The sequence below is a fragment of the Neofelis nebulosa genome, chromosome 13 (assembly GCF_028018385.1).
Source record: "Neofelis nebulosa isolate mNeoNeb1 chromosome 13, mNeoNeb1.pri, whole genome shotgun sequence".
Lineage (NCBI taxonomy): Eukaryota > Metazoa > Chordata > Mammalia > Carnivora > Felidae > Neofelis > Neofelis nebulosa.
The window spans coordinates 37,429,738-37,455,798 of NC_080794.1; the positions used below are offsets into that span (position 1 = coordinate 37,429,738).

General features: G+C 40.5%; 2 protein-coding genes across 12 annotated transcripts in view; one reads left to right on the forward strand and one right to left on the reverse strand.

Annotated features, from left to right (window-relative positions):
- Nucleotides 1-13,559, reverse strand: part of ASCC1 (activating signal cointegrator 1 complex subunit 1) — a 108,610-nt gene extending 95,051 nt beyond the window's left edge. For 6 of the 9 annotated variants that reach the window (XM_058696639.1, XM_058696636.1, XM_058696637.1 and 3 more), the window contains exons 1-4: nt 12,857-12,966; nt 10,729-10,873; nt 9,320-9,419; nt 3,292-3,389 (exon numbers count right to left, since the gene is read on the reverse strand). In XM_058696639.1, coding sequence (XP_058552622.1) covers nt 3,292-3,389; nt 9,320-9,419; nt 10,729-10,840 — 310 coding nt within the window. In that variant the 5' untranslated portion in view covers nt 10,841-10,873; nt 12,857-12,966. Of the gene's footprint in view, nt 1-3,291; nt 3,390-9,319; nt 9,420-10,728; nt 10,874-12,653; nt 12,767-12,856; nt 12,967-13,530 lie in introns of those variants that run through there. The other 3 variants (XM_058696642.1, XM_058696641.1, XM_058696635.1) reach the window with 2 other exon arrangements.
- Nucleotides 12,676-25,776, forward strand: ANAPC16 (anaphase promoting complex subunit 16). 3 transcript variants are annotated; one of them, XM_058696645.1, is made up of 4 exons: nt 12,676-12,790; nt 18,049-18,217; nt 24,080-24,154; nt 24,944-25,776. In XM_058696645.1, the coding sequence occupies exons 2-4, from the start codon at nt 18,076-18,078 to the stop codon at nt 25,057-25,059; spliced, it is 333 nt and encodes a 110-aa protein (XP_058552628.1). In that variant the 5' UTR covers nt 12,676-12,790; nt 18,049-18,075; the 3' UTR covers nt 25,060-25,776. The 3 variants fall into 3 exon arrangements, with proteins under 3 accessions (XP_058552628.1, XP_058552629.1, XP_058552630.1); XM_058696646.1 differs by lacking the exon at nt 12,676-12,790 and adding an exon at nt 13,913-13,931; XM_058696647.1 differs by lacking the exons at nt 12,676-12,790; nt 18,049-18,217 and adding an exon at nt 18,579-18,800.
- The last annotated feature ends 285 nt before the right edge of the window (nt 25,777-26,061 follow it).

The following is a 26,061-nucleotide window of genomic DNA, read 5'->3' on the forward strand; positions in this document are numbered from 1 at the left end:
GCAGAGATTAAATCTCTAGGTTGTAGAACTGGCAGGGCGTGGTTCAAAACAGCAACTAAGGAAAGGTGCAAAAGATAAAAACAAAGAACAAGATTGGCATTTTAACAGACTATTTTTTGAGAAAGAGAGGGCGCAAGTGAGCAAGGGCAGAGAGAGAGAGAGAGAGAGAGACAGAAAGAGAGAGAATCCCACTAGGGTCAGAGAGGTAGAGAGAGAGAAGTGGGGCTCACCCAATGCAGGGCTCATGCTCACTTGAAGCAGGGTTCATCCGAAGTGGGGCTCATGCTAGCCCAAAGCAGGGCTCAAGCTCACCTGATGCAGGGCTTGGACTCGTGAACTGTGAGATCATGACCTGAGCCAAAGTCCAAAGGTTAACCAACTGAGCCACCTAGGTGCCCCTCATCAGATTATTTATTAAAATGGTTAAAGACAGGGGCGCCTGCGTGGCTCAGTCGGTTAAGCGTCCGACTTCCGCTCAGGTCACGATCTCGCGGTCCGTGAGTTCGAGCCCCGCGTCGGGCTCTGGGCTGGTGGCTCGGAGCCTGGAGCCTGCTTCTGATTCTGTGTCTCCCTCTCTCTCTGCCCCTCCCCGGCTCATGCTCAGTCTCTGTCTCTCCCAAAAATAAACACTTTTTTTTTTTTAATATAATGTAAATCATTTGAAAGAGAGAGAGAGAGAGAGACAGAGCATGAGTAGGGAATGGGCAGAGAAATGAAGACAGAATCCAAAGCAGGCTCCAGGCTCCGAGCTGTCAGTACAGAGCCCAATGCGGGGCTCGAACTCACAAGAAGCAAGATCATGACCTGAGCCGAAGTCGGATGCTAAACCAACTGAGCCACCCAGGCGTCCCAAAAATAAACATTTAAAAAAAAAAAAAAGAAAAGAAGCATCTTCTGATATCCTGAGACTTCAAAACAACCTAGATGACCAGATCCTTGCCAAGAGGACAAATTAAAACCTACTAGATCATTCCCTTCTTTAGCCTCTCTAGTTTTAGGAGAGGCAAAAGAAAATGAATAAACGAAAGCAAATACCACACCAGTGCAACCTGTCTTAGTCTCACATTACGACTCAATTTACTCTAACCAATAAATTTGATTTTTCTGTATACTATACTTCCCTACAAGACCAATAACCAGTTTATCCTCGTTTTCCAATTAAATTAGTTCCACTAAATTCTTACTTTTAACGATTAGACACACGGGTTTCCACACTGAAATATTTGTGCTTTCTAAGTCAAAATGGAATCTTTACAACCTGCCTACCCTTTTCTGGATAAGTTTTGGAATGACTCCAGCATCTTAAAATGCCTAAGAACTCCACATTTATACCATGTTATAATTTTTACTGCAATAAAAGTTGTTATAGCTACTATACAGATAGAAAAAATGAGGAATATATTCAACTGTTAACAGTGATTATGTCTGAGGTTCATATTACAAGACATTTCCTTTTATACTTTTTTTAAAACATTTCCCTTTATACATATATATAATTTCTATAAGCTTTTGTTCTTTTGAAAGCCTGTATTAATCTACAATCAGGAAAAAAAAAACAGATAAAGAAATAACCTTGGGGCGCCTGAGTGGCTCAGTCGGTTAAGCATCTGACTTTAGCTCAGGTCATGATCTCACAGTTGGTGGGTTTGAGCCCCGCATCGGGCTCTGTGCTGACAGCTCAGAGCCCAGAGCCTGCTTTGAATTCTGTGTCTCCTTCTCTCTCTGCCCTTCCCCCAGTCATCCTGCTCACTCTCTCTCTCTCTCTCTTAAAAATAAACATTAAAAAAATTTTTTTTAAAGAAATAACCTTTACTGCAATTATAAAATCACTTCAGTATTTGCAGCTTGAACTTTAATACTTAAGGAAAGACCTGGATTTTTCCATCTGTAATTCTAATGAGCTGAATATTTATTTTAATGAAAGTTCTTCAAAAATGTCATTAGAGTTCCTATGTTAACACCTGCTGATGTTACCAAAGGACTGAGAAAAACTCTAGCATTCTGCTGTCCGATACAGGAGCCCACATGCACCCAGTTAAATTAAAAGTTAAATGATTAGAATTAAATGAAGTTAAAGATTCAGTTCCTCAGTCATACCAGCCACATCTCAAGCACTCAAAGTCACACATGCTAGTGGCTCCCGTACTGGACAATGCAGGTATAGAACATTCCCATCATTGCAGAAAGTCCTTCTGGACAGCACAGCTCTACAGTCAACTGCATCTTATCTGTCATGATGATTATGCTTACAAAATGAGAAGAAAACTAGTAATTTTTTTCTCCTAAGACTTAATAAAACCCATGGGTATTTATAAAAGATGTATTATTGGTGGCTGCTATGCTTATTGGACTTTGAAAAAGTCCTATCATTTTGGAATGAGTTTTGTAAAATGTTGTCCCTACAGTGAGTGCCCTTCACTCAAAGCCATTTTACCACACAACCCTGTGCCCTTGGTTCACACTGATGCTTAGTGCAGACACTTTCTGACTTGATTTATACTCAACTATTTTTCCTCACTTGAGCAGTTACTTGAATCAGGTTGTTATTTTAATCATTGCTTTTATAATATCCTTCCCAGTCTACAAAACAAGGTAAAAACAAGACAACACCTTTGAAAAGGGCTGAACTTGATTTCAGATTTGCTGACCTCACTGGTTTTCCTCGAATTCTAACTTTAAACAATTCACAAACTCCATTTCAAGCTAGGAAAGCATAGAAGAATTCTCCTATTACACAACAAAATCTGGAAGCTTTATAACATCAGTGCATGGTAAAGTATAAAGTGAAGGCCCAGGTACTCAATCAAGATAAAGGTGTATAACTACATCTTCCCTCATCGGGAGACTGATACTGATTATTTATAAAAAGCCCAATTAATGTATCATAAAAAGGCCAAAGAACCCCATAAAGAATACAGTCACTATTCAATTCTGCCCATGGACACACACACACACACACACACAAAGAATATAGTCACGGGGCGCCTGGGTGGCGCAGTCGGTTAAGCGTCCGACTTCAGCCAGGTCACGATCTCGCGGTCCGTGAGTTCGAGCCCCGCGTCAGGCTCTGGGCTGATGACTCCGAGCCTGGAGCCCGTTTCCGATTCTGTGTCTCCCTCTCTCTGCCCCTCCCCCGTTCATGCTCTGTCTCTCTCTGTCCAAAAATAAATAAAAAACGTTGAAAAAAAAAAAAAAAAAAAGAATATAGTCACTAAACACCTCTGTTGGGTTCACAGTATTCCATACACATGCAAAAGTGATTGCAAATATCACACATATACTAAGTCTCACCAATTTCTCCTTCTTGTCCAGGCTTAGGAATGCTAATAGAAGTTTTGGTTTCCACTTCTAGTTTCTTCCTAGTGTCCCCTCTCTTTCCAACTATGTGCCTATAATATAGAGAAAATTTAATTATGGAAGGATAGTAAGTCAAATGCATCAGAATAAAAAATTACATATTTAAATCATATGTAGCCAGAGATACTCCCTTATAGAAAAGTGCATCACTAAAGGCTCAATATTTGTAGAGGAAATTACAAGTCATATAGCTTTATATAATGTTCTGCAATACACCAATTGGCAAAATAATGCCCTAGAGTCAGTTCAACATATAAACAAAATAACCACGCCCAACACCTATTTGCTCTTCAAAGTTAGATTCAAAATCTGGGTCTGCAATTCAGTAAAAAGAAAGCTGGCATAGTCTCAAAAGGCACTCCCAGCAACCAGTGGGTCTACAGTTTAGGGAAAACGTTGTCTTTCGAGAGCAAATTAACTATATTATGAGTTCATCCTGCAAGAATTATCCTTAATAAAATAAGGGTTGGGGCACAGGGGTGTCTCAGTAAGTTAAGCGTCCGATTCTGGATTTCAGCTCAGGTTATGATCTCATAGTTCATGAGATCAAGCCCCATATTGGGCTGTGCACTGACAGCACAGAACCTGCTTAGAATTCTTCCTCTCCCTCTCTCTCTACCCCTTACCTGCTCATGCATGCATGTGCGTGTGCTCGCGCTTGCGCTCTCTCTCTCTCTCTCTCTCCAAATAAATATTAAATAATAATAAAATGAAATAAAGGTAAAGAGCTTGGCAAAGAGAAGGGTCCACCATTCAGGACAGATTATTCAGAACAGCTTCAAAAGCAAAAAGAATAAATATGTAACCCTCAGGCTGAATTCAGCAATACACGTTTTGTTCAGGAGATTTCACCTAAAAATGGGGAAATTTAACCTAAAAATATAGATTTCCAGGTTCTTTAGAAAAATTAGAAGATCTGACAACTCATAGCAATAGGCTGGAGCTTACTCTAGTCCCTAAAAATGGAACATGAGCTTATCACAATCCCCATCACTCCCTACTCTGTTTCATCTACTCCAATTCCACCATCTATTGACTCACTTACATTACTTGCCTGGGCCTCCTAGAATAAATAGTTCTGACAATCCAAGGTTATCTTCTGGAACCCAGAGTAATTAGATGTGTTAAAGTAAAGAGACTACTGGATCCCTGGAGAAAAGTTTCAGAGTCTATAAAGCACTGAAGATGCAAAGACAGGACCATAAAGAGAAAAAAACTCCCCATCATCAACAATATTTCACCTTCTAGGACTTCAGTTACAGTACCCAACCACATGAGTGACTAGGTCTAAGACTGTGCATTTGTTTTTAAATGGAATAACCAGCCCAATTATCTCCATTAAGATGCACTGTAGTAAGCTGGTTTAAAAAACAAATGTTTAGGGGCGCCTGGGTGGCGCAGTCGGTTAAGCGTCCGACTTCAGCCAGGTCACGATCTCACGATCCGTGAGTTCGAGCCCCGCGTCAGGCTCTGGGCTGATGGCTCGGAGCCTGGGGCCTGCTTCCGGTTCTGTGTCTCCCTCTCTCTCTGCCCCTCCCCCGTTCATGCTCTGTCTCTCTCTGTCCCAAAAATAAATAAAAAACGTTGAAAAAAAAAAATTAAAAAAAAAAAAAAAAAAAACAAATGTTTAGAAGAGGATTGAAACACAATTCTCCAGTGGTTTGTCTGTGTTGGGCTAGAGAGTCTATTCCACCAACTCTGTCAGGCTTTAGTCTTTCCATGCCTTATCAATAAGGGGTACTTACCTTTTTTTTTTAATGACAGAAAGCACGTGTGTGGGAGCAGGGGAGAGGGACAGAGGGGAAGAGAGGGAGGGGGAGAGAGAGAGAGAGAGAGAGAGAGAGAGAGAGAGAGAGAATCTTAAGCAGGCTCCATGCTCAGTGCAGAGCTCAACCTGGGGCTCAACCTCACAACCCCAGGATGATGACCTGAGCCAAAATCAAGAGTCAGATACTCAACAGACTGAGCCACCCAGGATCCCCAATAAGGGTACTTTCAACCAGGCTACTGTTGTTAGCATGTGGCTAATAGAGAAGCCTATTAACGAGTAGCTGGCTTAGGGCACCTGGCTGGCTCAGTGGGTGGAGCATACAACTCTTAATCTCGGGGTTGTGAACTTGAGCCTCATGTTGGGCGTAGACATTATTTAAAAATAAAATCTTTAACGGGATGCCTGGGTGGCTCAGTCGGTTGAGCGTCCGGCTTTGGCTCAGGTCATGATCTCGTGGTTCGTGAGTTCAAGCCCCGTGTCGGGCTCTGTGCTGACCGCTCAGAGCCTGGAGCCTGTTTCGGATTCTCTGTCTCCCTCTCTCTCTGCTCCTCCCCCACTTGTGCTCTGTCTCTCTCTCTCTCTTTCTCTCTCTCTCAGAAATAAATATTAAAAAAATAATAAAATAAATAAAATCTTTAGGGCTAACAGACACACGAAAAGATGCTCAACATCACTCATCATCAGGCAAATACAAATCAAAACCACGATGAGCTATCTCACCTCACACCTGTCAGAATGGCTAAAACTAAAAACACAAGAAACAACAGGTGTTAGCAAGGATGTGGAGAAAGGGGAACTGTCCTGCACTGTTGGTGGGAATGCAAACTGGTGCAGCCACTCTGCAGAACAGTATGGAGGTTCCTCAAAAAACTAAAAATAGAACTACCCTATAATCCAGCAACTACACTATTAGGTATTTACTGAAAGGATACAAAAACACATTCAAAGGGGTACATGCACCTCAATGTTTATAGCAACATTATCAACAATAGCCAAATTATGGAGAAAGCCCAAATGTCCACTGAGTGATGAATAAAAAAGATGTGGTGTGTATACACACACACACACACACACACACACACAATGGAATAGTACTCAGCCATCATAAAAAATGAAATGTTGGGGCGTCTGGGTGGCGCAGTCGGTTAAGTGGCCGACTTCAGCCAGGTCACGATCTCGCGTCTGTGAGTTCGAGCCCCGCGTCGGGCTCTGTGCTGACAGCTCGGAGCCTGGAGCCTGTTTCCAATTCTGTGTCTCCCTCTCTCTCTGCCCCTCCCCCGTTCATGCTCTGTGTCTCTCTGTCCCAAAAATAAATAAAAAACATTGAAAAAAAAATTAAAAAAAAAAAAAAAAAAAAATGAAATGTTGCCATTTGCAATGATGTGCATGGAACTAGAATGCATTATGCTAAGTTAAATAAGTCAGTCAGAGAAAGACAAATACCATATGATTTCACTCATATGTGGAATTTAAGAAACAAAACAGATGAACACATGGGAAGGAGGGAGGAAGAGAAGAGAGGGAAATAAACCATAAGAGACTCCCAATGATAGAGAACTGAGGGTTGATGGAGGGAAGTGGCTGGGAGATGGGCTAGATGGATGCTGGGAGCACTGGGTATTGTATAAAGTTATGAATCACTGAATTCTACTCCTGAAACCAATATTACACTGTATGTTAACTAAAATTTAAATTTAAAAAGTAAAAATAAATAAAAATTAAAAATAAAAATATTTTTAAAAAACACAAAAAGTAGCTGGCTCAAAGTATTATTAATAGCCTAGGCATTTTAGAGAGGAAGTAGTTGAGGTTAAAGAAGTCTTAGACTCAAATCCTGGGCAAGTCATCTAACCACTCTAAGCCTACTTCCTCACTTAGAAAAATGGAATGAATAATACCTAAGTACAACAAAGTTGGTGTAAGGCTTAAACGTGATCGTATATAAAAGGGCTTCCCAGTGACTGGTACATAGCTCGGTATATTTCATGCTATCCCCAAATGGCATCCTTCCAATTAAGACTACTGCCAGGTTGAAAAGAGGTTTACATGAGGAATCTAAAACATTCACTACAATAAAAGATACACGGTGAAGGGGTGCCTGGGTGGCTCAGTCGGTTAAGCGTCCGACTTCGGCTCAGGTCATGATCTAACGGTTTGTGAGTTCGAGCCCCGCGTCGGGTTCTGTGCTGACAGCTCAGAGCCTGGAGCCTGCTTCGGATTCTGTGTCTTCCTCTCTCTCTCTCTCTCTGCCCCTCCTCTACTCATGTTCTGTCACTTTCTGCCTCAAAAATAAAACATTTAAAAAATTAAAAAAAAAAAAAAAGATACACAGTGAAAAGGTGACTCCTTAAGGTAGAAAATCCAACCAGATCAAGTGGTTCTCAATCTTGGCTACGCCCTGGAATTACCTGGGGGGCTTCAAAAACCAATGATGCCTGAATCCAGCTCCCAGAGACTCTGTTTAATTGGTCTGCGGTACACCCAAGTATAGAGAGTTTTAAAAGCTCTCCAGGTGATTCTAATGTGTACCTGACACAGAGAACTAAAGAATTACATCTAGTCCATGGACAGGTGTTACTACTATTAAGATATCATTATAAATTAATTTGGTCAAGAAATTTATTCCTTGATCCAAATAAGCCTAAAGAGATTATTAATAAGAAAAAAAATCTTCCTAATAAATACTGTCTATTAATTACAATTGAGCAGAACTAATAACTAATCTAACATGCAAGTCACCTAGAACATAATGAATACTTAGAATATATAGAATCCAAAAGATCAAGTTGGAATCAGACATCTAAGGAATTTTTACACACCTAAGTGGTGGCAAATACACACACACATTAAGGAAAACAGTTACATTGATTTCACCAGGAAACTGAACATGACTTTCTAAAATCTTGTTTCTTAGAAGAAAATGTCACTGGAACCTTAAAGGAAAATGAGCTGTCAGGTTTAGCATTTGGTTTCCCATTTGGCCACATGCCAAGAGAAGAATTTCATCCTTAACAGGTGTTTCAGAATATTCTCAAGATTGGCGAAAATGAAATGATTTGCCTCTTGGAGCTTAAAGGGAATAGGATTCCCTATTTGTAGATCTCCTCCACAGAGGAGCTTGAACAGACCTAATTCACCTAGTACAACACAGAATAACAATTTACACACTTCCTAAACCAGCCTATATCCAGAGGTGTAAGTCCAAAAGAAGCCAGTTAACCACTTAAGCTAACCATGTTACTGTGGAGACAGAATGTGGGCAATCATGTTAAGTAAGCACAGAGTGAAGTGATCACAAAGTTTCTGAGCAAATTCATAAAGATGACCCCGAAGAAAGCATCAGTCTTTGACAAACACCGGAGATTAATCGAACAGACACAGTCCTGCCTTCCAGAAGTCTCCCATCTTGTAGAGAAGACATCATATAATATGCAAATAAATATACATAACTGAAAAGTGCTACAAAAGAAAAGTAGAGGGTGTTACAAAAACATATGGTAGAGTAATCAGTGTGGTTGGTGGGGATGAAGGTGTCAAAGCAAGGTTCCCTAAAAAGAAGAATTTAACAATATAACTAGGTAAGGAAGAGAGAGTATAAGGCAAAGGGAACAGCATATGCCAAGTCTCTAAGGCAGGAACGAGCACTGCACACTTCAGGAACTGAAGAAAACTAGCTAGGCTTAAGGGCAAAACCAGAAAAAGAGTGGTGAGTTGTGACTGAAAATGCAGGGCTGGCAACTCACGTTCAAGAGTTTGGCCATCACTCCAATGGAAGAGAATTCCATCTTCAATGGAAAATGTTGGCAGATATAAGCAGAGGTAATAAAGTAATCACATTTGCCTTTTAGAAAGACACCTCTACCCTCAATGTGAAGAACTGACTGGGAGGAGAACAATAATTATGTGCCTAGTAAGTAGGCTGAAGTAATTCACAGAAGATGCGGCAGGGTGGCAGTAAAGAGACAAGTGGTCGATTCAAAAGACAAATTTAAGAGACAAAACGTAACAGGACTTGGTGATACATTTGGAATGATGAAACTGATCCATTATCAGTCCTTAGAAATTCTAGGACATAAAACACTAAACTGTTTTGTCATTAGTAATCAAGCACTGCAGAAAAGTGTAGAAAAGAGTCATCTTCCTGCTGAATTTCCTGTCAGTATGTCCCGTGAAGCTGGGGGCCTCACTCACTTGTAGAGCAGGCTGGGGGCCTTCACGGTACACCGGAAACCTTGCTGGGTCTGCACCACCTCGTAGGCATCACAGGGCTCTTCTGCACACTCCACGAAGCCTGCAGAGAAACCATCACACCTCACTCACAGCTGCTGCTCTGCGGAGAAGTCTTCTCCCCACCTGCCAACCACTCTCAAGGTTTAAAAAAATACACATGTACAAACACTTTACATTGCAGAACACTGCTCTGACAGATTCCTCCTGATCTGCTCTTGGAAAAAAAATAAAAAACATGTGACTATGTTAAACCTTCCAGTCTTAGAACCCTGTTAACGTAGTATATACGTACCACTATTTAACTGTTTTCTCCCAGAAAGATAAGACACGATAAAACTTTTTTACTATTTTTTATGGAGATGTAATTCACATAACATAAAGTATCCTCTTACAATGTGCAAGTAAGCAGTTTTTAGTATGAGGACAAAATTACTTCAGTGAATGAGATAGCAGTGATAGCAGGAGAACTTACACCATTAGGCCAGCCAAAGAGAAAGGAGGGTCAAATAAAGGAGATCAAGTCCCCAAGGCGAAAGGAAAACAATGGGAAAACCAAAGGGAAGACTAACCCCCAAGGCTTAGGGACTGATGAAAAAGTTTAAAAACCTAAAGGAAAAGGAAGCAGAGAACATGAAAGGCCCTATTCATGCATTAAACCCAAGCCCAATTTAATTGACTTAGAAGTATTCATAATCAGGGCGCCTGGGTGCCTCAGCTGGTTAAGCATCCAAGTCTTGATTTCGGCTCAGGTCACGATCTCACAGTTTGTGAGTTCGAGCCTTGCATTGGGCCCCTGCACTGAGGGATTCTCTCTCTCCCTTTCTCTCAAAATAAGTAAACTTAAAAATATATATATTCATAATCCATCTCAACTGTTTATTTTACTTCTTAAAATCATCCCTACGTAATAATAAAGTTACATTAGTCACATATTTGGAAATGTCTATATGATTACAAAAAGAAAAATCACAACATAACAGTAGTAACAGCTAACATTTTGGGGCACTGGATAAAATGCATATTTCATTTATTTCAACAATTTATATATACTACTTCACAACTTTACAGATAAAGGAAATTAATTTTGTCACAGAATATTAATGGCTGCTGTTAAGAGTTTATTAAAATTACCCCTTATTACATTTTTGTCTCTGCACAGAGATGAAACATGATTTACAGACTGCAACTGAGAATGGCTCATCAAATTGAAACTAACCAGTCCCCTCAGACATCCACACAAATGGAGCTAGGTAGAGGCTAAACATCTCAAATTTCAGTGCTCACAAAGAACACTTTGAAACACAACAAAACACTGCTTCCACAATTCAGAGACCACTGTACTAATCTGACCCAAGAGCAACTAGGATTACCTTGATAGAAGTCTTCATCTTCTTCTTCATGTTGATAAGTCTGTTCTTGGATGGGATTTTTTCTGTAAATCCGTCCACCAAGTCTTATAAGCTGTGGGCGCAGAACTTCCATGATACTTTCTCCCAATAGTACTCTAGTGAAATCCTGAAAAACAAATGATCATTTTACCTTGTTTTAATCAGAAATAAAAACCCTCTATTATATGGACCATTATGCAATTGGACATCTGTTCAAAGTACACACTAAGCAAAAGCAGCCCTATTCCCATTAGATTTCCCCTATCTGCGAGCTGTTTTAAGTCAGTTGCTACATCTTCCGTAACAGTATTCCATTCCTGGATCACTCTAGACAGTAATTTGTTTTTGTGTTTAAAGATTTTACTTTTAAGTAATCTCTACACCCAACATGGGCTTCAAATTCACAACCCTGAGATCAAGAGTTGCATGCTCCACAGACTGAGCCAGCCAGGTGCCCAGGTGCCCCTAAACAGTAATTTGTAAACTATTTCAGCACTCCAAGAAAAGGTGATTAATTGGTACTCAGCCCAGAGGCCCCTGGGTGGCTCAATCGGTTGGGCAGCAACTCTTGATTTCAGCTCAGGTCATGATCTCAGAGTTCACGGGTTCGAGCCCCTTGTCAGGCTCCACACTATCAGGAGCCTGCTTGGGATTCTCTCTCTCTCTCTCTCTCTCTCTCTCTCTCTCTCTCTCTCCTGTCTCTCTCTGCCCCTCCTCCACACACGTGCAACCAAAAAAAATATTCAGCCCTCTATATACAGGTCATCCATGACTTTGTGAGAATAGTATTTATTACTATTATTTATTGGTTTAACCTAAAGAGAGTAAGAAACAATTTTCTGTTTAACCATTTACTAAGTGTCTCACCCTGTTTATCCAACATGATAATTAAGAGGATTAGGAATGTTTAGCACACTTATCTTTCAGGAGGTAAAAATAACCTCTAAGTACTTTCAGAGATGCTAGAAACATATACCTCAAAATTAGATCCAGTTGCCCATCAAAACAGTTAAACTATGACTTAACCAACATGGTTCTTCAAACCAACACATTGCTATCCATTTTACAGGCCACTACCCAAAAACTGTGCATCACTCACTGAGAAGTCAAGCTTCTAGTCACCACTTAATGAATCAAGAATTAAAGCAAAGGTTCCTTACGGGCTAGCTGTGGTTAAGTTCAACGAATGTTCCTACATGTTACATAGTCTTGAAGCCCAAAATTTGAGAGATCCTCCAAAACCCGACCCGTCCTTATTAAATATACTAAAGCTCAATCCAACCCTCAGCAAGTAAGTCACTTTAATTGGTAATTTGCTTCCGGAATGAAGGAGAGATTTCGCGTTGCAAGAAGTAACAACATTGAAGGTAAGCAGACTTGAAGACAGGCATAATTAGCAACAGTTTAAGGACATTACACCGTAGTGCCCTATTCCCCCAGGACCTCACAAAATAAAAAAGGCCCTTCACAAAGGTAGTTTAATGTTTAGGCCGGGCCCTCAGACCATGAGCTCTGGAGTAAGAGCGTAGTGTCTCAAAGGCAGCAAACTTCGTCTGCCTTTCCCGTTCAGCACTGGGGTACTGCTCTGAAAGAAGGGGGGGGGGGGGGGCGGGGTGGATAAGCAATTTAATCCTGTCTCGTGGTAGCCTGGAGAGAGGAGAGCAGAAGGCCTGAAATGTCCTGAAATGTCGTGGGGGAAGCTAACGCCCCGAATCATAAAGCGAGAAAAAAAAAAAAAAAGCGAGTACACCAAAACGACTGAAGAGAAAGGAACTCCAGGACTCCAAGCAAAACCATGGTAAGGGTGGGGGAGGTGTGGGGGAGGGGCGGGGGGGGGGGCGACGAAGGACCCGGAAGTTCTCTCCCTGAGCGCGTTCACCACTTCCCTCCGCCCTGGCCACGCCCACCAGCGCGAGCGCGCGCACGCCGGCGCCGGTTCCTTCCGCGCGGGCGCGCGCACGCCGCCGTCCTCGTCGTTGTAAACGCTGCCGCTCCGGCTGGCCCTGGGGGCGGGGCTGTAGGGGAAAGTGCCAAATCCTCTGAGGTAAGTGGCCGAGGGCTCAAGGACCCCGGGAGCTTGGTGGAAGGGAGTTGATCCCTGGGATCCTACCTGCAGGGACTAGTAAAACGGAGAAGATAGGAGGAGAAACTGGAGCCTGCTGCAGAGGGAGTGTAAGGAAATTTCCTCAGGCCGCGCCGCACTGGGTGCGCATGCGGGCCGACGGGCGGCGCCTGCGCAATGGGGCGGCGCCGGTGGCGTCGCCCCCTTGGGACCGCACGGGGAAGGAGGAGGAAGCGTGCCTGAGAGTTAGTGGGGAAACTGCCAGCGTCCTGACCCCTCCCCTTTCTAGCCCCTTTCTCTCCACCCGACCTAGTTTTAGCGGCAGCATCCATTTGGGTGGTAGTCCTGCTGTTTTAAGTGGAGCCCGATGGAACGATTTGTTGATGATGGAATTTAGTGATTGCTTGTAATAACTTGCCATTGTACCAGTGTCCTTTCAGCGTCTTTCATAAGGAGACTCCTTCTAAAAGAATTCTTTTAAGAAAACAGACGTAGATCTGATAGAAAGTAAAGTTTATGAATACGAGGTCATCCCTGTCGTAGATAAATGTTTGATCATCCTATCACTGGACACAGCCATGCTGTGTCCCCCAAAATAACATTGCTCTGCTATGGGGATCTCTACTGCCAATAGACTCAGCTTCCCTTATAAGGTTAAGCCCCACATTAGATTACTTATCATGAATATTTACTCATTAAACAGAATTTTAGCGAGTACCTACCTTGGGCCTGGCAGCCTAGTGTGTGCTAGAGTTGTATTAATACTGTAGATCTGCAGAATGAAGAAGAAGAAAAAAAACCAGTAATGGACCAGCTCTCATGACACCCCACTTGTCTTTCCCATGCATATAATCTTTGCTGAGCCACTAGCCCTGCGTTCTATCATCGTTCGTTATTCATTCAGGAAAGTTGAGATCCGGGTTCTGTTGCTAGGCCTTGCAGGTGGAAAGACAACTCGTTCCCCCTTTCCTAGATCACAGAATTCTTTCTAAACTCATGAACCGTAAAATGAAAGTGCTAAGTGGGTTAATGGAGGGCATTTTCCCTCTTGCTGAGCAGACCCTTTCCCCTCTAGGAGCTTGCTGACTCTGTCAAATGGAGAGAATTAAAACTTTTCTCATGAGTAAGTGTGTTGGGACATACTGTGAATGCAAAACTGGGATCTGCATTAGGGGAAAAAAAGATTCAGGAGTAAATATCCATTACTAATTTTGGAAAGCTAGTAGTAAGTGTTTACTATGCCTGTAACTATTCTAAATGCTTTAGTTATATTAACCTTTGTGACACCTTTCTGAGGAAGGTACTACTATGATTCCGATTTCAGAGATGAGGTAACTGAGGAACAGAGAGGTTAAACGATTTGTCCAGAGTTATAACAGCAAGTTAAATAGCAAAACCAGGACGTGAACCTAGGCCGAGAGGCTTCAGAGTCTGTACTCTTAGTGTTTTCATATGGCACATGATATGCCCACAAAGCCATTGCTTGAAAAGTGTCACAGCATAGAAGCTAACATTTCTATAGCTTGGTTTTGTTTGGTCATCCATAAAATGAAGGAATTAGATTAGATGACCTTTAAGGAATCTTGTGGTTCCTGTGAAATGTTTAATTCATTTAGCAAACATTTATTTAAATCAGCAGCTACTTAATATAAGCCAAGCATTATGTTGGGTTCTGATGATCAGAATGCGTGCCTTCATAAAGCAGTTACAAAGCAGGGTTTATTGTTAGTTCCATTTAAATTCCTCTCTTACTTGGGGCGCCTGGGTGGCGCAGTCGGTTAAGCGTCCGACTTCAGCCAGGTCACGATCTCGCAGTCTGTGAGTTCGAGCCCCGCGTCCGGCTCTGGGCTGATGGCTCGGAGCCTGGACGAGCCCCGCGTCCGGCTCTGGGCTGATGGCTCAGAGCCTGGAGCCTGTTTCCGATTCTGTGTCTCCCTGTCTCTCTGCCCCTCCCCCGTTCATGCTCTGTCTCTCTCTGTTCCAAAAATAAATTAAAAAATAAATAAATAAATAAATAAATAAATTCCTCTCTTACCATCTGCTGATAGCATGCAAAATTCAACCTGTATCTTTTTTTTTTTTTTTTTTTTTATTTTTGGGACAGAGAGAGACAGAGCATGAATGGGGGAGGGGCAGAGAGAGAGGGAGACACAGAATCGGAAACAGGCTCCAGGCTCCGAGCCATCAGCCCAGAGCCTGACGCGGGGCTCGAACTCACGGACCGCGAGATCGTGACCTGGCTGAAGTCAGACGCTTAACTGACTGCGCCACCCAGGCGCCCCTCAACCTGTATCTTTAAAGTTAGAAATTACTTAGGTGTATTATTCTAACTCAGCAGAAAACTGCTTACCTGTGTAAAGGTACTTTGTGCTAATTGTGCACTCCAGTTTTCAACCTTAACTGTTTTGTGTATTGAATGATAGTAGTTCTGAGATTGAAAGAAAATGGGATGAAAGGGAATTCCTTTGATTATACTCAGTTTAGAAGTCACACTGTGTCTAGCCTTTGAAGCTGTCCTCACTCTGGCAGTCCCTAGGGAGCTCTGCTGAGCCACTGATTTCAAAATATAAAGCATCCCTTGCATTTGCAACTGAATAGAGCATTTATCAAGGTGTAGAAAAAAGATTTGGGGTTTTAAGTCTTAGGTGAGATATATAAACACTTCACAGCAGGTTCTGCTCTGAACTGATGGGAAATAAGACTGAGTACCTCTCCAAAAGATGGCTAAATTATCTGTATACTTTATTTGAATTCCAACAAGAATCCACTTAGAAATTTAGACCAGGTCCATTACTGCTTAAGTTCTGTTTAAAAGAGCATTTAAGAACCTGTCAAGCTATATTTTAAGCTAGTGTCACCCAAAGATTGGATATGTATCCAACTTGAAATGTTGGTTTTCTGACTATGATTCGGAGAGTTACAGAGCTGAGAGAAAAAAGAAAAGGTGATCTAATAGCAAAATTGACGATGTCCTTAATCAATTTGTATTTTTAAATAGGCCGACATTCTAATTATAGCAGTTGCCTTACTGTTCCCATGTCTCCCTTGAGTTTTAATCAGTGTTACTTATGGACATATAATGAAATCAAAAACTAAACTCTGCTTCCCTGACAGCCTTAAATCATCATCACAAAATTAAGGAAACAGAACAGCCGGCATTTCAGAAATGCATACGATATCATTTTTCTTGCTAGGACACTGGATTATGTATGTGTGTATATATATATATATATATAGATTAGATGACCTAATCTATATATATATAGATTAGATGAATAATATATATATATTATATATATATAGATTAGATGATATATATATATATATATATATATAGGATTTATGTCTGCATAGTATTCTCTCATTTTTTTCTATTTTTTCAAAAATAAGTTCTGACTTTTGTAACAAATGTTTTTTGCAACTAGCAAAAGAAGAAAATATCAGCTAAAATTCTTGGCCATTAAAGACAGAAATTCATTTTTAAAATCCTTTTAAAGTCATTTTGTCTGTTTTTTTAAATTGAGCTAAAATTCTCATAACATAACATTAACCATTAGCCATTTTAAAGTATACAATTCAGTGTAAAGTCATTTTTTAGTCTAAATACTAGAGCTGTATTATCCAATACAGTAATCACTAGCCACATGTGACTATTTAAATTTCAATTAATATTAAATACAATTTTAGGGGCGCCTGGGTGGCGCAGTCGGTTAAGCGTCCGACTTCAGCCAGGTCACGATCTCGCGGTCCGTGAGTTCGAGCCCCGCGTCGGGCTCTGGGCTGATGGCTCGGAGCCTGGAGCCTGTTTCCGATTCTGTGTCTCCCTCTCTCTCTGCCCCTCCCCCGTTCATGCTATGTCTCTCTCTGTCCCAAAAATAAATAAAAAACGTTGAAAAAAAAAATAAAATTTAAAAAAATAAATACAATTTTAAAATACAGTTTTTCAGGGGTGCCTGGCTGGTTTGGTTGGTGAAGCATATGACTCTTGATTGCAGTTGTGAGTTCAAGCCCCACCTTTGGTATAGAGATTACCTTAAAAAAAAAATTTTTTTTAATTAAAATACAGTTCTTCAGTCACACTAGTTTAATAGCCACAGAAGGTCAATGGCTATCATATTGGACAGCACAGAAATAGAATGTTAGAACATTTCCATCATGGTGGGAAATTCTAGCACAATGCTAGCCATTCTTTTCTTTTTTTTTTTTTTTTAATTTTTTTTTTTCAACGTTTTTTATTTATTTTTGGGACAGAGAGAGACAGAGCATGAACGGGGGAGGGGCAGAGAGAGAGGGAGATACAGAATCGGAAACAGGCTCCAGGCTCCGAGCCATCAGCCCAGAGCCCGATGCGGGGCTCGAACTCACGGACCGCGAGATCGTGACCTGGCTGAAGTCGGACGCTTAACCGACTGCGCCACCCAGGCGCCCCATCCATTCTTTTTAGAAAATGTACATTTTTTAGAATCTTAAGTAAATGTGTAATATAAGCTTCGATGGCAAAAGTAGTATTTTGGTTTTGAACTTCTGTAAGGAATCATGTGTTCAGTACAGATTTTCTCATTTACATTTGGGCTTTCTGATTTTTTAATATGACATGGGGTTAAACACAGCTGCTGTATTCATAATAAACCATGAATTCAGCGATCCATTTCATGAGCTACCTTGTTCTGGTTTGGGGATGCCACCAAGTGACCAATTTGGGTATTACATTTGGATGAAAAAGTTTTTAAAACATTTTTAACGAAAGGACAAATATGTATTTCCTAACCAATTCCCTTTCCTTGAGAACAGAACACAGTGTTATTCTGGAATTTTATTTGGAAAATTTTATAAGTGAATTTTTTGGTATGGCTTGGTCAGGACGTAGCCAAGACAAACTGTCCTATGAGGCATGTTGTTTTATCCTCATATAATTTATTTCCTCAGTCAAATTGCTACCTTGGCCCTGCCGTATCACCCTTTCATAACCCATAAATCACCCACAGTCGATCCCAAGCGATATAAACAGTTTGCTAATGGTAGGAAGTAGTGTTTTAAGTAGAAAAGCAGAATAAACATATTTTCACTTAAAATCCTGAGATTTTGGCCTGAGACATTAGTAAAAGATTGCGGAAGTAGAAAGGATAGAAAAGAAGGGGAGCTTATACTAAACTGTGTGCTGGCTTTTATGGCAGCTAGAATGAAACATTGTCAGTCTCACTTCCATAAACTTGCCAATCACTGTTTTTCTTTCTCTGTAGTGAAGTGAGAATTCTGCTAGAGAGGAAATGGCTGCCTCTTCATCATCCTCCTCAGCTGGTGGGGTCAGTGGAAGTTCTGTCACGGGATCTGGTTTCAGTGTCTCAGACCTTGCCCCACCACGGAAAGCCCTTTTCACCTACCCCAAAGGAGCTGGAGAGATGTTAGAAGGTGATCTCATGCTGCTTTTTGCTGAATAATTGGATTCTGACCTGCAATGAATATTAATTGTAAAGAAGCTATTAAGTGGATTAGAGACAAGTGTGCCCTGATTTCAGCTTCACATTTCATCTCTTGTCCCCATTTCAAAGTGTTATGTTCAAAACACAAATCTTTCTCCACTGTCAAAATTTTGGAGCTGAAAAAGACTTTGGAAATCAAGGAAGTCACCTAGACTTATTTAGACGCAGAAAAGTTAAAGTGATTTGACCACGTTAAAGACAAAGTCAGCACTAGAACCAGGAATTCTCTTGACCTCCTGCTCCAGTTTGCTTTATCCTGGCACCAGTCTGCCTCCCTATGATGAGTAGGTTTGATGTGTTTTTTTCTAACCTACAGATAGATTAACCTCATCAAATAGGTTCTAAGAGGAAAACTAATATACTACTCTTATATGTGAAGATGACTCTCCTGGCCCATTGCAGGACAGTGCTGTGTGGTTTTACTAGCACTGGAGCTGGATTTGCGTCAAATCATCCACCATCTCACTCAGCACACATTTGCAAACTGGCTGGCCAAGATCAGAGCACAAGCTGTAAGCATGAAACCGCATTGATACCCGAAATTCATTGGATGCATGTCACTTTAGGAGCTAGACCAATAAATTCTTAATAGGGAGCATAAAAAATCACCTGAAGAGCTTATTTAAAATGCACATTTCTGGCCCACCTTAGAGATTCTGAATTAGGCTAGGGTGCAGCACAGGAGTCTGTCTTGTGACTGACATTCGAGGGATTCTTACAAAAGAATGGTCCGTAACTATAAACTATTCATCATACTTTGAAAAAAGTCAGCAAAGAACCTATTAAGGATTCAAAATCTACTTGTTTGTAGCACTTTTGTGCTTAGTTACATATTGATCTTTTTTGCTTTAAATTGCAAATCTTGGTAAGTGTATTTTAAAAATCTGGAGATCTCTGAGAAAGGTACAAACTATAGGCGTCAGCTTTTGGGGGTGAACTTTATTCATTTATGTCGGGTAAAAAGAATTTTGGGTTAAGCCCAAACAGAAGAATCATTTGTGACAAAGAAGCATGGGAAGCCTGGGACCATAAGGTTCTCTAGAAGTGGTTGAAATCACGATTAGTGAAGTAGACAATTGGGTAATGTAGTTGGTGATCCATCTGTGATGTACGTACTTCTGTCTTTGCCTTTTCATCTTCAGTTGTGTTAATCGAATATTCGAGTTGGCATCACTGAGTCTGGACATAGTGAACAATTGGGGCCTTGTTTACCATATGTGGCACTAAAAATACATTATGACTTCAACTGTATGCGCCAGACAACTGGTATTAAGGAAGTTGCCCACAAAAATCAAAAATTGGAGGCACTGAAATTGCTTAATGAGTTTTATAGCCGCAGAAGAGGAATCAATGTTTAACAATGGACTCTAAGATTAAAGTCATTTAAATTCTAGCTACAAGAGGAATTTGATACAGGAGGTACCTCCTTAGTCTCAAAGCTATAAGGGTTCTGTATCAGTGTATAACAGATTACTTGGAAACATTAAAGAAGAAAGGCTACTGAGATTAGTCTGAATGCTGATGTTCTAACAAGTTTTAGTTCTCTCCATTTTTACTCCATCCCAGTGTGCTTCATGGAGGAAATGTGTTGGCTTTCTGTTGTAGGATGAATTTATATTAGGTTTAAATTCAAAGTGCAGTTTTGATTCCCTTTCTTAGGTTTAAAGTTTTAGCTATATTTTAAAGCTACTTACACTTAAGGACAAACTATGAAAACTTCAAGATGGTCATTCCTGAACTATCCTGGTCAAATCCAGAATGTTGAATTGAAAAAGAGTACTCCTAAAAAGAATTTTCTTAAATGAAACCTAATAAGGATGTTGGATTTCGAAGCATCTTCTACTATGTTTATGGGTGATACTATTATGCAGCTAATCTAACGCACATTAACGGACCAGTTTTCTTACACCAGTTTAATTGAATATGAAAATAGTAAGAAAAGTTGCCTTTTCAGAGAAGGAAGAAAGGCAATCAGGAGCCAAGATTGGGTACTGTTTATAACAGGTTCAACTTGATTTTGCATCCTCGTCATAAGTCTTAAGGATAATAAACCAAAGTAATATACTTAACATTATGAATTAACTTTCTCACGCATGCACTCTGTAACAGACACCTCAAATAATGTATACATGGTCCCCAACTTACTGATATTTTGACTTAGGATTTTTTTACTTTACTATGATGCAAAAGCCATATGCATTTAATAGAAAGCATACTTTGAATATTGAATTTTGATCTATTCCTGGGCTAGCGATATTTGGTATAGCACTCTCTCAGGATGCTGGGCAGGAGCCACAGTTCTCAGCCACACAATCACCAGGGTAAACAACCGATGATACCATTCTGTACCCAAACAATCATTTCTGGTTTTCACTTTCAGTACAGTATTCAATAATTTACATGAGATATTCAACACTTTATTATTATAAAATAGGCTTCGTGTTAGATGATTTTGCCCAACTGTAGGCTAATGCAAGTGTTCCAAGCACTTTTAAGGTAGGCTATGCTAAGTTATGATGTTTGATAGGTTAGGTGTATTAAATGCATCTTCCAGGGTACCTGGCTGGATCAGTCCATGGAGCATGCGACTCTTGGTCTCAAGGTTGTGAGTCTGAGCCCCACACTGGGTGTAGAGATCACTTAGAAAAATAAAATCTTGGGGCGCCTGCGTGGCTCAGCCGGTTGAAGTGCCATCTTCGGCTCATGTCATGATCTCACAGTTTATGAGTTTGAGCCCCGCTTTGGGCTTGCTGCTGTCAGCACACAGCTGACTTCGGATCCTCTGTCTCCCTCTCTCTGCCCCTACCCCACTCTAGCTCTCTCTCTCAAAATAAATAATGAAGTTGAAAATAAAAATCTTTTTAAAAAATGCATTTTCAACCTGATATTCTTAGCTTAGGATGGGTTTATCAGGATGTAACCCCATCATAAACTGAAGAAGATCTTTACAGCAGTTTTCAGCATTCTTCCTGCCCTTGGCTAAGATTGTCCTCACCCAGTTTAGTGAGCAAATTAGAGAATGCCTTCCAACCCAGAAGTAGCTGAATTTTAGTGACATTGTAGGCTACTGAAGTATAAATTATCTGGCATAGTCTAATTTCCTACTGTGAGGTAATATTCTTTTAAATGAATTTGATAGCATTTTATTTATTGGAGTTGGCATGGCATTTATTTATTAGATTTGGCAAGTTACTGAACTTTTCACTACTTACAACCTTTGCTTGTCCCTTAAGAGGAAAGCTGATGTATTGCTGTTTGGTGTGTTACAAAGGGTTTGATTACAGTTTCTAAATAGAAGATGGATTGCCCCAGGCTGACTCCTCTCTAGAGAAATTCCAGGCTTTAGATTGGTACAGATACCACATCTAATAGGATGTGGCTAAGCAGTGGACTTTGTGGTTAATACAGAGCTACAAGTCAACAAAAGTGTGTTCCATAGGCATAAAGTGGTAAAGTGATACGCAAGTGCCTTTTTGAAAGATTAGCTTACATCTTTTTGCTTTGAAGTTCATTGCCAAGGGAAATATGCAAATGTTATAACTTAAGCATTTTATCCTAATAGCACCTGTGATTAAATGTAAGTGCGAGGTAGCACTTCCAAGAGCTTCCAAATACATCTTGGCCTGATCCTTATAGCCCATAATCCCCACTGCCTTTCGTGAAGTGAGATCCTAAAGTTTAAGATCAAACTACCTGAGAAGTGGGCTCTAATTCTCTATGCTCTGCTTTTTCTAAAATAAAACTTGAGTTATAATTTGACTCTTTAGGCAAGGGTATGAATAGAATAATGAACACTGGCATATTTACATAATAAACTGGACAGTATAATATTTAAGTAATTGAAAATAAAAAATTTTTTTGCTCAGTTTAGATTATCTGCTCACAAATGATTTCCATTCAGCCAGAGGAATGGGGTGGGAGGAAGGGATAGGATATTATACACCATATAGTTCAATATGTAGAAAAGAGGTTGAATTTAACGAATGTAGCTTTCTTCCTAAAGTGTATAGCACTTTATGAAATAATATTTTGAAATACAACATTATGCATATATTAATACATAATCTGAAAATAATTACATTTTCTTTTTTTTTTTTTTTGCATCAATTTTGAATATAATATTGGACAGAAGCCCTCTTGGTTGTACATCCAAGCATTTGGATACAATATCTATGGTTTTATTGTTCACCATTTTAATCTTTTTTTTTTTCTCTTTTTTTAAGTGAGCTCTAGCCCCAACGTGGTGCTTGAACTCAGGACCCCGAGATCACTTGCGCTACCAACAGAGCCAGCCAGGCACCCCTCACCCTGTTAATCTTAAAAATAAAACTGTCACATTATTTTACCAGCAAAAAAATGGATTTATTCAGGAATCCAACTGGGGACAAGCAAGCTATGGCAAAACCATAGGCAAGTCCAGAGAACATAAGAGAGGCAAGGGGGGAGCTGGGAGAGACTATTATAAACAAAAAGTCTATTGGCACAAAGTAGGCATTTGGGAAGTGTAGTGGCTTTCCATTGGCTGAGTTATGACAGTTTCTCATTGGCTAGGCTATTGCCTGGCAAGGAGAAAAACCTTTCTTCATCCTGCTGGGGTGGCAAAATAATAGGCTTCTTTCTTCCTGCTGGGAAGGCAAGATTTGCCTCTACCTGTTGGAGTCTGCAGTTGACCCTGAGTGTTAGGGCATGAGAGCTCCCCGTCCTGGCCTTCTGCCTCTATTTGAAATGAGGTTTCCTTTTATTTCTACAATCATGACTTCTGAAATCAGGTCAGCCTTGTGTGAAACTCAGCATGAAGCCAGAATGTGTTAGTCCTATCTCCTTGTCACTTAATAGCTGGGTGACAACGCCAGCCCGTGACTGATGGGTGAGTGCTTGACACCTAGTAGTGCTGACGTGAACTACCACCTAAAAAAAGACAGCTGTGTCCTCTCCCTCCGTTTGTTTTAGGATTTTTGCAATACGACACCTCCCCCAAATGGTTTCTGCTACCCTTCTAAAAGTCACATTTGCTTATATGAGTTCCGTGTCTTTGGGGAGTATATTTTGCTGTATCAGCCCTTGCCTGACAAAGAATAACATGAACTAGCTTATGTTTCATAATCATCTTCCAAGTGCTGTTGCGACTGAGTTAGCTACCTTCTTGTTGCCAGTTCTTGGCACCAGTACAATGCTAGGTTCTGAAATTGCACCATACTCTTATCACCATCCAAATTGCAGTGTTTTGGTTCAGTTGGAAAATCAAGGTTACAATTTGCGTTTACAGAATAAAATTTCCCAGCAGTGCTTTGTGATGGTCATAGTGATGTAACTTGATATATTAAAAATCAACAACAGCTATTTTGCCCTCAGTTTTACTTTTCAGAATGAAAATGATCTAGAGTTTTGGTGTACCTTTGTATTTGGATAGCACAGGAGCCATGTGGCCAAATGGGTCAGATGTCAGTGTTTGCCTGACATGCAGAATAAGAGAACATTAAGAAACTCTCAGGTTAGGAGGGGAGAAATGTTGACCAGGACATCACACTGAGGTTTCTTATTTTTGTTTTTCTAAATATTATTTTTAAACTTTGAAACAAGTAGAGGGACTGTTTTAATATTCTAGATATAGAAGAAGTAGCTTTTATAGCTAAGGACTGTTAGTTCTAAATGAAACAGAAGCCCTCTTTGTAAACACTGAAAACTGTACCCTGAATGTGAAAGCAGGGAAAAGAATGGCCACACTTGCTTGGTTTATCAGAAGCCATAAAACCCTTAGAGCAGATTAAAACTTTTCCTCTTCTGTTTGTAGATGGCTCTGAGAGATTCCTCTGCGAATCCGTTTTCAGTTATCAAGTGGCATCTACGCTTAAACAGGTGAAACATGGTAAGCACATGAGTGTTGTATACTTAACTATGAGAACAAATTATGGGGCAGCGGGGATGGGAAAGGAGTATCAGAAAGGTCAGTGTGCTTTGTGACAAAAACTCCTGAAACTCTACAAGGCTCTTTAAGTGAACTTTCTAAATGACCTGCAGACAAAAACATTCCATGATCTCTTAGTATATGTGCTGCCGAAGCGAGGACAACCTTCTGCGGTCTTAAGCCAGACGTCATGTCCACATTGTGAGGCTCAGAAGCTGAAGTCAGAAGTGTTAGTTTTCTAGAGGAGACTCTGCTTCCTACCATTCGTGTGTTGCTTTCCCTTCTCCTTCCTAAAACCTTTTAATGTTCTCCACTGTTTACCATCATCATCTTCACCTTCAAGTATTTATGTGATACCTTATTGTCTGTCTGGACTCTGAGAAGCCCGGACTCTAAGACCCTGATAGCACCTTTTCTGCGGCCTTCATTTATGTATCAGAGAACTGTGTTCTCCCACCAGATCGTTTCTCTCTATTGAAGGCATAACGTAGGAGGGAAAGCTGCAATTGCCTGGAGCTCAAGGATTTTAGTACCAAATCGCTATGGCATGGAGGGTACATACTCCTTGTTTTTTGTCATTGTTGTTTTAGGTTAAGTCTTCTGACCAACAAAGAATAAGACCTCAATTCTTGACTAGTGAGGAAAAAAATCCTTCTGGAAATTATTTTTAAACCAATCATCATGTTGGTGGGTGGTGACTGTCTCGTGGGAGATACGTTGTATTATATATTGCCTCCTTGACCCTTACAGATCAGCAAGTTGCTCGGATGGAAAAATTAGCTGGTTTGGTAGAAGAGCTGGAGGCAGATGAGTGGCGGTTTAAACCCATCGAGCAGCTGCTGGGGTTCACACCCTCTTCAGGTTGACCTTGCCCGGAAGGCCGCCTCTGGTGCACAGCAAGTGCAGGGCCAGCGAGGGACTTTTCTCGCAGCTTACACAGCCATCCAGAGATTCACAGCTCCATCGCTGAATTGTTAATTCGCATCCATGCTTGGTTTCTCTGTATCTATCCACAAGCAACAAATACTTAAATGTGTGATCTTGCAGGGAAAATTTTTGTTTATTTGTTTAAAAAAAGTATTGAGAATCAGAGTAAGACAATCGGTGTCAGAGAACCTGAAGGTTTGGGTTTAAGAGATATTTATAAAACTTTACAAGCCAGGTAGGACACATGCCGGAATTGGCCAACTGAATGACATCTCTGCTGTCATTCATGCAGTGCCTGGAATCCTCACTGGTCAAATCCAAGATCAGGATCTGGAGTTACACAACACAGCGTTTCTGACCTAAAACAGTTCTTCTTGCAGATGAATGTGATTTCAACTCAGGACCTGTTCAAATGAGGAATTTTAAAATTTCGGGTTTTTTTCTATTTTTAGACATCTAATTCTATAGATTCTAACTTTTTCTAACCTCTTCTAGACATGCCAAATGCTGGCAAAAAGAATTACTTTTTGAATGTTGAAGCACTTGTAAAAATAAATCTGTGAGCAAAATCCTTTTAAACACAGAAATCCTGAGTTCATCTTGTTGGTGGGCTCAAGCAATTCTGTAGCAAATAAATCCTTTGAAAGAGTTCCAAATTGGTTTTCTTTGTCCTTTCAAAGTCTCAGGGATTTGGGATACCAGGAAGAGGTCAAATTACTTTTTAGAAGAAGGGAGTCTAAAAACATTTCTCCTAAGCAAATGATAGATTTCCTTTATCCCAGGGATATTTGTCTTTACAAAACCATATGAACTTAGTAGGTTGGGGTGTTTGTTGTTGTTGTTGTTGTTGTTGTTGTTGTTGTTTTTAGAGAGCAAAAGTGTGCACACAAGCTGGGGAGAGGAGCAGAGGGAGAGAGAGAGAGAACATCTTAAGGAGGCTC